The following is an 11,399-nucleotide window of genomic DNA, read 5'->3' on the forward strand; positions in this document are numbered from 1 at the left end:
TTGGGTTCCCATGTGAAAGGCACCGGCCACTTCTGTGGTCATAAAAGTTGGGGAGCAGTGCCTCTCGGGCATTCATCTCTACTGCATGATTTATGAGGAGGCCATTCTTTATATTTACTTCTCTGGAAAGTAAAAATGAACTTGAGCTTTCCTAGCTTGACCCTGGTGCCTTCAGCCCGGGCGCCAGAGTGCAGGTGTCCTGTGCCACCGGGGAGGTACAGCTGGGAGTCCCGCAGCCTGGTGGCGGGCGGGGGGACCGTGGTACCCTCATGCCTCGGTCACCTTCGTCCTTCTGCCACAAGCAGGTCATGTATGCCTGGGGAAGGCACGTACATGCCTCGGTATCTAGTTTTGACTAAATCGTCTCTCTCCGCTTAAAAATAATTCTGCATAGGAAACTCAATCAAAGGCAATATGGTTCCGCATACCACTCCTGTTTCTCCTACTCGGAAGAGGGGAGACTGACCAGTTCTGACAGGAAGTCAGCCTATTAGAGAAATCCAGAATTATCAGGAAGCCCGTTGGAAATTTGGTTGGAAATCCACGGTCACGAAGGGCGACCCTCACCCTGTGTGTATGGCGCCTTGGGATCTGATGGTGTGGGGCTGTCACTGTTAGGAAGACATTTAGAAAACAGAACATGAAGAACTTCTAGAGTTTTTTCAGTGCGCTGTTTTTTTGTTGTTGTTGTTGTTTTCAGTGCTATTTAAAGTCATGTGATTTCACAGTATTGGGTATTTCACAAAATTCCACTGAACAATAGGCTTAGAAATCTTTTGTGAGGTTTCCATATTAGCGCTAAAGATGACTGTCCACCTACAATTGGGGAAATGATATCCTCTCTGCTGTGGCAGAAAGGACCACGCAATAATGCCCAGAAGACAAGCTGGTCAGAGTGTGTCTCTCTAGCAAATAGATTTGGGAGATGTCTAGAAAACGTTGCTGAATAGACGAAGAAGCTCATTGGAAGGCTTGTTAAACAGTTGGACGAGAGTGCAGATGTTTCTAAGCTGACTCAGGAAATGTGGTAGATTTTGCTCCAACGGGAAATTATCCACAGAAGTACTTTTTGGGTGAACCACCAAAGGAAAGATCTACACGAGGAGAAGCATTCTTAACAGTAAAAGGCTTTTAAAAATAAGAACAGTGTTTTATGGGGGGAAAAAAACATGCCCTGCGTAAGCAGTGATGGGATGACACTTCTGATGGGGACGAATGCGCAGCTTTGAGACTAGATGTTCGAGATGGTGTCGCAGCTGCAGGAAAGCAATTGTAGAAGAGAAGTTGAGGCCAGAAGACAGGATTTTTGATACCATATTTTTTTAAAGATTTTTTTATTTATTTGGGAGAAAGACAGAGTGTGTGTGTGCGAGGGCGTGTGCCAGTGCTGTGGGGGAGGGGTAGAAGGAGAGAGTCTTAAGCAGGTTCCACACTGAGCTCAGACCCTGATGCAGGGCTTGACCTCACGGCTCTGAGATCAGGACCCCGAGATCAGGACCTGAGCCAAAACCAAGAGTTGAACGCTGAACCGACGGCTCTACCCAGGTGCTCTGACACAGTATATTTTTTATATCATTTTATTAGGTGACAAGGAGTAAGAGAATCTCTTGTACCATGCCCCCATTCTCTGTTCTCCCGTGATGATGAACTTAGAAGATATTGGACTTGAAGCTGCTTCCCATTTCCTTTTTATAAGAACACCACATGCCCCACGTTTCTTTCTCTTTTTTTTTATTTTTAAAAAAATTTTTTTTAAAGATTTTTTTATTTATTTGACAGAGAGATAGAGACAGCCAGCGAGAGAGGGAACACAAGCAGGGGGAGTGGGAGAGGAAGAAGCAGACTCCCAGCAGAGAAGCCTGATGTGGGGCTCGATCCCAGAACGCTGAGATCACGCCCTGAGCTGAAGGCAGACGCTTAACGGCTGAGCCACCCAGGCGCCCCCCATGTTTCTTTCTTATCTTATCCTTTTAAGTTCCTATTTGATATTTTTTTAATCATGTATGTGATCTATTAGTACAGTGGTTCCTGCTTATAGTTATAAATAAATATGCATATATTGTAGGTGCCTTCCTAGACTGTGTTTACGCATATGGGTTCAAGGTCACACCATTTGGGGACCACTGTGGTAGAAGATCGTAGTTAAGAATTTAAATAGCTGTCAAGGAGAAGGAAGAAAAGACGATCAACACACTGATTTTTTTTTTCAAATGATGACTGGTGTTCAAAAATTCGTTTTTAGAAAGTGTCTCCATGAAGCTGACTATAAAATTCACAATTCCATATTTAAAGGATGAAATTTTTGCTTTCCTAAATAAGCTAGCCGATTCAAACATTCTTTTGGCAGAACTTCTTTGGATGCGAATCGATAAGAAGGAGGGACTTTTGGGGTTTTTTATTTTGTTGTTTTTTAAAGATTTTATTTTTAAGTAACCTCTACACTCAACGTGGGGCTTGAACTCACAGCCCTGAGATCAAGAGTCGCACACTTTACTGACTGAGCCAGCGAGGCACCCCAAGGGGCCTTATTTTTTTTTTAAGGATTCATTATTTATTTTTAGGCAGAGAGAGCGAGTGAGCGAGCACACACATGAGCAGGGGGGGGCAGAGGGAGAAGGAGAGAGAGAATCCCACGCAGACCCCACACCAAGCGCGGAGCCCGACATGGGGCTCGATGTCATGACCCTGAGATCACGACCTGAGCCAAAACCAAGAGCCTGACACTCAACCGACTGAGCCACCCAGGCACCCCAGGATTTTAGTTTTTAAACTATTTTCTTTCTTTCCTCTGTCCGCCTCCACATGTACAGATACAAACTTGGGTTACTCATACTCTTCTAACAGTCACTGAAGCTCTTCGGCTGTGTCTTGATTTGTCTTTGTTTCTTGCCATCTGTTTGTTTCTGCTTCTCCGCTCTGCCCAACATCGGGGTGGCACGCAAGTGTTGCAAAGCTGAGCCTGGCTTTGTCTACCGAGAACATTCCCTAGAAACGCAGCTAATGTTCTCGCTGGAGAAGGTTTTTATTGTATTGTGTCTGTTTTGCACTTCACCCTTCAACCATAGGACATACCCGTTCTGAGAACCGGCGTCTAGGCAAGGGGCTGCTTTTAACTCGAGCGAAGTAATCCCCACAGACAGCTACAGCTGGTCCGCTCCATAATTTCCACACACAGCTAATTTAATTGCACGGGGTATGCACTGTCCCAGCTATTAATCTCATCAACCAATTATTAACAACCCATGTATAATTTTGAAACCGAAACTAGTGAACTAAAAAGTAAAATACATACCTTAATTATTCCTTAATTATTTGTCGTTTCTCTCTTTCTCTCTCGGTTCTCAGTTCTTCTTCCTAAAACCAAGAAGCGTAGACTTTATGTTGGAGCCTGTAAGGCCATTCCATGAATATTTGTTGGTTGGTAAACTAATTAGTCATTTAATTCACCCGTCTCCAGACAGGATTACCCCTCAGTCATGCACCTAGACCATCTCAGATACAGTTTGCCATCATCTTTAAGCTGTATTATGAATTGCTGTGACTCACGGCGGGGGGGCCGGGGGGCAGACAAGGCTTATGTTTTTCAATAAGCTGATAAGCAAGGTCCATATCCTGTTTAATAGTTCAATAAAATAAGTTATTCTTTCCAGCTCACAGATTTGTGAGTTCTGCTTTCACACCTTAGAGTAGCCTTCATTGCACCGATGAAAAAATCCGAGACCAGCAAGGAGAGGTGACGTGCCCAGGGTCAACAGTAGGAGGTTGCCCCACTCTGGGTCTGGGGCTCCCCCACCTCGCCTCATCCCACCTGTGGGCCATCCTCGGATAAGGCTTTGCATCGCAAGTAACTGGCTTGCCAACCGCTTTTGACACTTTCTCCACCAAGCTGGCTTAAAAATTAATGACTGTGTAATGGACATTTCTCTTCCCTGTGAGTTAAGCCATGCTTTCTCCCTCCTTCTCCTCTGATAGAAATCTGACATCCAAGACAGCATTTGCTACAAGACCCAGCTCTACCAGATAGAAAAGTGCAGGCCCACCAAGGAACCGTACGAGGTGAGTGACCCCCAAAACAAAACCCAGGATCACTTAGGAAGAGTGGATTTCCATTTTGAGAGCAGAGAGGAAAGGAAACCAATGACGGTGGGACATAGAAGCAGCAAAAGACAAAAATACTGGCTTAACTGAGCCCCCAAAATGGTTTCCAGTCAAGCCACGATCTCTCAGTCGTCAGACTGTGGTTCACAGCTGTGGCCACACATTAGAATCACCCGGGAGCATTTAAACATCTGGGTGAGCAGACTGTCCTCAGACCATCTCCACTGAATCTCACGGGGCGGGAATTGGGGGGCGGGAGGGATCAGTATTTTTTAAAGCTCCCTGGCTGTTTCCATTGAGTGGCCAAGGTTGGAAACCATTGTCAGGTCTTCAAAGGGTAAGAAGGAGATGCTGAAAAATATGCATGAGTGTAATGCTTGGCATCAGGAGGAGACAGTAAAGTGAGGGACAGGAGAAAGTGTTGGATGACAGCAAGCTTTTCCGGGCAACTTGATGCTGCCTAGTACGTACCTAAGCGAAAATACCAAGATTCTTTGATTTCCGAGTAAAAACTAGACTCACATGGCAAGTCGTACCAATTTTGGACCCCAAATACATGCTTGTGAAGAGACTAGGGCCCGGGTCACAGGGTGAGGGTGCCCCCACCCACCCATCCCGGACCCCGCCTTCGGCACTTTGTCAAATATGGCGTCTCTGCCTTCTCACCGATTTTCCTGGGAATCTGCTTGATTTCCCCTCCGGAGCCTCTGCCATGTGCCCCTGGAATGTTTTCATTTGAAGAGACATCCAAAGGGGAGCCTTCCTCCTGCCCTGCTTGAAGCCGACGGGCCTGCCTGCTTCCCTCTTCCTTTACGGACTCGATTTTCATCCTGGTTATTGCATGAGCCGGGCCTGTCACTGGGGAGGGCAGTTCTCCCGGGTTTTTCTTGAGCGAAGGCTGCAGTGAAGGGGGGCGGTGACTGAACATCATGCCAGGCACCACGTGTAAATGTGACAAGCCCCGGGAAGGCCACCCCTGAGCGTCAGGGCAGGACAGAACGGCACAGCTGTCCCATCTAGGCACTGCCTAGGGGACGGCGAGATTGAAGGAGGCGGGGATGAGGAGGCGCCCGTGGCAGAGAAGCCAGCAAGGACCACAGGGGTGGCCAGGGAGCCATGGGAGGTGCGGGAGACGCTGCAGGGGATGGGCCAGGAAGACCATGGGAGAGGCCGAGTGTGACATGGTCAGTGGTGTTGGCTGAACAGTTAGTTAGGCCCTGGAGAGTCTTCCAGAGCCCAGCTTGTGGAAGTGGCAAGGGCAGAAAGAGATTGCATGGGTTTCAGAAGAGGAAGAAGGGAAGTGAAGACAGTGACCATGACCTCTCCGTCTGTGGCAGTGAGGAGGAGAGGCTGTGCCCTCCCCACCCACCCCCACTGCTTGAGGCTTACCTGGCTTGGGAGGAGTGAGGGTGGGGGAAGTTGGGAGGAGCTCCAGGGATGGCTGGGGGTGGGCAGGCTTAGCAGGCTGGAGGCCTCCTTCCTCGGAGACAGGCTGCAGCACCGGCAAGATGAGGGTGCAGGTCAGCTTTTGAGGGGCGGGGGGCGCGCCAGGGCTGAGCCACAAGCCCCTGCATGGCTTTCAGGCTGAGGGCAGGAGGGGGGAGGTGGTGTAGGGGCCAGCCTCCCCTGAGCGCCAGACCCCCCCGAGCCGATTGCTTACTAAACCTTCTCCTGAGCAAAGGTGTCCCCAACCCAGCGCCCTGGAACCGCCCCACCCCCAGTGTCTGTCTGCAAATGGCAGCCCCAACGTCAGCACAGGGCAGAAACGCAGGAGTTCCTTTTCCTCACCCCCAGAGCCAGTCTGTCACCAGGCTCTGCCCGCTTGACTCCTAAACCTCTCAGCCCCGTCCGCGCCCTGCGTCTCTACCCTCGCACCCCAGGCCAGACACCACCGCCTCTGGCCTGGCTGTTGGCCGTGGCCCTGACTGGTCGCCCACCTTCCCCGTGAACGCCTGGCTCTCGCTTCTTTGCCCGCCAGCCAGAGCTGAGCCATCCACACTCGGATGGGATCACGTCGCTTCCCTGCTCCAAGCCTTCGAAAGCTTCCTTAACTTGGAAGGCAGGGTCGGTGACAAGCCCACGCGTCACGGATTAGACTGGCGTCTGCTCGCCTCTCCAGCCTTGTCCCCCAGACCCACACACGCAGCCCTGCTTCTTGCTGTGGGCTCAGACCCACGGGGCCTTCAGACTTCTGTGCTCTCTTGGCTCCCAGCGCTGTGCACACCCTGTTCCTTCTTCCAGAATGTTCCCCTCACCTCTCTTTGCTGATTGGGATCTTCTGTCTTCAGATTCCAAGGCAGCCTCAGTTCCTCCTGGACCCCTGCCATTCTCTGACCTCTGCCATGGCATCCCATCTCTCCACAGGCTGTCACACCCCATTCTGTGTCCTGGAGCTTGTCCCATTTGCACGTTCTGTTTGCCCAGGGAGTGTTTGACTCACATCTCTCACCCACTCTGGACTGTGAGTTCTGTAAGAGCAGGGAGTGTGCCCCTTTTGCTCCTCACCATATCCCTAGAGTCTACACAATGCGTGGCATGCAGTAGGCGCTCAGCAAATATTTGCTAAATGAAAAAATGGAAGAATCAAGTGGACCTTGACCAGGGTAGAATTGGGACCACAGGGGAGAAGGTAGAATGATCCAGGTGGACACCCAGCTTGACTGAAGTGGGGGACACACCTGCAGCCTAGCTCTCAAGTCCCATGGTCGTTACCAGGTACCCATGGCCTAGGGCAGGGAGGAACATGTCCTGGTCACTTGCTCTGAGGATTGTCACCTCCGCTGGGGTGCAGAAGATGCAGAATTCACCATGAGGCTCCCTTGCCTCTTGGTCTGCATTTGACTCTCGAGGGACTCAAGTAACAATGCACCCCGTGCCCAACGTGTGTGCCCTAAGTGTCCTCGGAGCCACCTTGCTGACGCCCATGTCCTTGGTTGCCCTCGAACCTGACCCCTGCGATTGTTTGTTTGAAAGCGGCCTTTTTTTCCCACCCAGATTATTTTTCTCGGATGATTATCTCATTTGGCCTGAAAACACATGGCGAGTGTTTTAAACATTTGTTGAAATATTTAACGGTTAGGGTTTAAATAGGAACGCTAATGGGAAAAGAGCATTTCAATTTTCTATGATCCATTTGTTTTCTCCAAACGGCAGCGATACTTGTACTAATTAAATTACAGGCCGTTGCTAGATTATCCAACCCGCCTCTGTTGGAGCCCGGAGAGTGGAATGGGGCCAGTTAGAAAACGTGTTTAGAGGAGCTGAAAGGGCCCAGGGTTTCTAGGTAAAGCCCCCTCGGAGCCTCCGTGCACCTCCTTCCAGTCACCATCGGCTGGTCCAGGAGAAGCCGTGGGGAGGGGGATGGGTTTCAGGTCGCCCACAAGCTGGCTGGGGGCGGGGGGGGGGCTCAGGGCCGTGTCCCTGCCCCCCCACAGACCGTGGCCTCTTTGTTCTTCTCAGTCCCAGTTCTTTTTCTCCTAGAAGACAAAGGAGCTGAATTCAGTTGACAAAATTTCCCCCTTGGGACTACAGGGCTGTTCTTGTACGACTTCACCTCTTTCTCCTCCTCCTCTTCCTTTAAAAGGTGGCAAATAGGTCTATAAAAGTGGGACACATGTCTCATCTACGAACGCTCGAGCACGTGCCGCAGGGACTTTTCTTCCTAAAAAAAAAGAAAGAAAAAAAAGAGGCGCTGGAGGACGGAGGAGGTCGAGGAGGGGCAGTCATCATTTTGAAACTGGCTTCTTACAGCCGCGCAGAGCCAGAGGCCGTGTTTGTTAAAACGTGCTAACGTACGGAGCAGTGTAAACTTGAGCTCGGAGGGCTTCTCTGTAGTGCAGAGCCACCGGGCAGCCTGGGAAGGACGCTGTGCAGGGGGTGACAGAGGGCCTGGAGCGGCGTGCGGGGGCTGCCGTGACAAGGCGTCACAAAGCATCACACACGGGGTGTTAAACAGCAGGGATTCACTGTACCCCGGTTCCCGAGGCCAGAAGTGCGAGCTCAAGGTTGGGGTCCCTTTGAGAGCTGTGAGGGGAGAACCTGTCCCGTGCCTCCTGACTACTGGGGGGCACTGGGATCTTTGGGTTCCTCGGCTTTGGGGTTCCTTGGGTTATAGCACCACTGATCTCTGCCAGCCTCTTCACCTGCTCTTCTCTGTGTGTGCGTCTCTGTGTCCAGTTTCCCCCCTTTTATGAGAATACCAGTCCTGTTGCATGGGGGCTGGATGACCTCTGTAAAAGTGACCTCCCCAGCAGGCCCCCTCCTCAAAGGCAAAGGAGAGCGTGCTTTCACACGCCCCTCTCCCCCAAGCATCAAATATGACACGATCGGCTGGTCCTGACCCTGTCTTCCAAGAAGGTCACATTCTGAGGTCCTGGGGGTTAGGACTCCAACATTTGAACTTGGGGAGAATGCAATTCATCCCATCACAGGGGCTGTAAGTTTAAAGGGAAAATACTAAAATGTTGCCTTGGCGTCTTGTTTCAAATCTATGCAACTTGTAAAAATAAAGTCTGGAATCAGATCGGACGATCTGTGCTGTTGGAAATCAGAATGGTGGTTACCTTTGGGGACTGGGAAAGGACACAGATGGGGGTGCCAGCTGGGTTCTGTATCTTGATCTGGGTGCTGTCTCTGTGTGTGTTTTTGCTCTTGGAGAAAACGCATTGGCGGCACCGCTTCCTCGCCGTTAGAGCACTCCTCCGTCATGTGTCTTAGACTTTAATAAAAACTCACCTAGAAAATCTCTCCAGTGCATGAATTAGAGCATCTGTGCCTACTTGCGTGATGGTTTACGAGGTTGGCTGCTTCTGTGTAAACATTGAAACGAATACTTCTCAGCCAGAGCTGCAAGTGGTAGGGGATAGACTTTAGGGAATAAACAGCAGGTACAACTTCTTAAATTGTTGAAAATATTGCTTTTCATAGGCCTCCCTGGACACCTGGACAAGAGACCTTGAATTCCATGCTGTGCAGGTAAGAACTTGGGGGTTATGATGGATTAGAGTAAGTTCTCTAGGGAAAACCAACAGAGTGTGTGTGTGTGTGTGTGTGTGTGTGTGTGTGTGATGCTTGGATACCCAGGGAAAAGTGCATGTTTCAGCTCAGTCCCAAGGCCTTCTGGAAGCAGAATTCCTTCTTCCTCAGGATACTTCAGCCTTTTTCCTCTTACTGCCTTCAACTGATTGCATGAGGCCCACCCACATTGTTTAGGGTCATCTGCTTTACTCAAAGCCTACTGATTTAATCACATTTAAAACATACCTTCACAACAACATCTAGACTGCTATTTGACCAAACACTGGGTACCATGGCCTACCCAAGTCGACACTTGAAATTAACCATCACATGAGACCCTGAGGTTGGGGGTCTTTGCTCAGGGCTCTCTGTATTCTACGTACCCCCATCCCGGTCCTGAATGAAAATGCAGAATCCGAGTGAGTGGGTTTATCAGTATCCCCTCAGATCAGACTGGTGCTTTCTATGTTAACCATTTTTTGTTGTCTTGTTGTAATTATGCACTTGGCTCTGTATTCCTGTTTCTACCTATATGAGAAGTGGGCTTTGCAACAGTCCAGAGCTTCCGTGGCCTAATTTATGAACCAAGCCCCCTTTTTCTCAACTCTGTTGTGTTTTTCCTATGGCAAAATCAGATCTCTGTGGCTTTCCCAAAGCAACCAGCAAGCAACAGCTGGGCCCCTGGGCCATCCCAGAGGAAGGTCACCCTGTTACACCCATAGGAGCAAAGCTGGGGAGGAAAGGGGAGGGGGTCCTGCTCTTTGGAACACAGGAGGCTGGAGTCACAGGGACAAGTCTCAAGGGACCAGTCCTGGGGCTCAGATCTCAGAGGCCAAGGACCTGCTCTTCCTCCTTCCACTGGCTGTCAGGCCTGCAGGCCGCTCCTTCCAGAAGCACAGGGCACCATCACTCACTAGCTACTCCCTCTCTTCTCTCAGTCACGACACTAGAAGAGTCTTGGGTAGGCAGTCCTTTATGAGGCCACATTTTCAAAGTGTCCAGTTTTGTAAATGTCCACGCACTTGTGCAGTGGATAGAAAGTGGTTTAAAGAAAACCAGCAGCTGTTTTGTGGGGGGCTTGTTTCTGGGGCTTCATGGGGTCCCCTCTCTGATCTGCCTTGGGGAGTTCAGTTGGGGGGGGTGCGGGTGTGGGGAGCATGTGAGAATCAGAAGAAAGCCAATGAGGCCGCGCAGGCAGCAGCATCGCCGGGAGGGGAGCGCGGGAGTGGGTGTGGGCATGTCGAAGGGGGAACATAATGAGTCCTTCTGAAGATCTGTTTCTGTTACATAAGGCAGTTTCGCATCTTGTTCCCTAGATCTCTTGTGGAGAAAATAGGGCATGCAAATGAAAAGGTATAATTGGATGATCAGTTGCATTTGGTCACCTGTGCCTGGGGGGTGGGGGGGGGATTGGCTGGTGGTACACAAAGGCGGTTCTCGTGTGGGCTGTCCACCCCTCCACACGGACTGACCCAGCGGTTTATCCCCGGCAGGGGATGTTGGGTGGTGAAATCTTGGTATCCCCCTAAGAAACTGGTCACCGTGAAATCACCCATTCTTTTGGGCTGGAGTAGGGTGTCCTGGGGGCTTTGGGAGAAAACACCGGGGTGCAGGATCCTGGGGTTAAGTTCAACAGGGCGGCCCGAGCAGGTGTCCTCATTCCATCCTTCAGCACCCCAAAGCAGCTTTCTGTTTGGTGCCAAATATCCCTTTGTCAGGTACCAGAGAGATCCTAGAGCCAACGTTGGGCTCTTTCTGCAAAAAATTCATGCCTGGTACACCTCTCAGTGCTAATGGATTTAGTTAGGGGGTTTTGCTGGCCTCCAGAAACTCTGCATCTTGACCCTTTGGCTCTTGAGAAGCCAGAGAGTGTTGGGGAGGAGCCAAGATGAAGCCATGAAGCCCGGCAGCCCTCGAAAGAGTAGGGATCCCAGAGCAGCCCAAAGGAAGCTGTACGCATTATTCTAGAACAGTCCTGAACAGGAGGGGACTGCAATCTTGTCTTTCCTTCCAAATACTGTTTTACAGTGTTTCATCGAAGTGCATTTCATTGCCTTTTTGCTGTTTATCGTGTAAACAGTGAAACTGGTGACTTTTCTCGTGAAAACAGAGGTAGAAAGAAAGGCCCCCGAGGAGGAAATTTTGCCAGACTTTTCAGGACAAGCCTGTCATGGGCCCTTTGATGCTTGGGGCATGTAGGGCGTGTGAAAGCTCGCTCCCCTTTGCATTAGAGAAGGGGGCTGTTGGTGTTTCACAGAAACAGGGAGAGGGAAGTAGTGGAGGAC

General features: G+C 50.4%; 1 protein-coding gene across 1 annotated transcript in view; it reads left to right on the forward strand.

Moving 5' to 3' along the window:
• Positions 1 to 11,399, forward strand: part of HUNK (hormonally up-regulated Neu-associated kinase) — a 101,823-nt gene that overhangs the window by 83,137 nt on the left and 7,287 nt on the right. The window contains exons 8-9 of the mRNA XM_026513780.3: positions 3,973 to 4,056; positions 9,025 to 9,072. Coding sequence (XP_026369565.1) covers positions 3,973 to 4,056; positions 9,025 to 9,072 — 132 coding nt within the window. The remainder of the gene's footprint in view (positions 1 to 3,972; positions 4,057 to 9,024; positions 9,073 to 11,399) is intronic.

Source organism: Ursus arctos, unplaced genomic scaffold (genome assembly GCF_023065955.2).
Source record: "Ursus arctos isolate Adak ecotype North America unplaced genomic scaffold, UrsArc2.0 scaffold_4, whole genome shotgun sequence".
In the NCBI taxonomy this organism is placed as follows: domain Eukaryota; kingdom Metazoa; phylum Chordata; class Mammalia; order Carnivora; family Ursidae; genus Ursus; species Ursus arctos.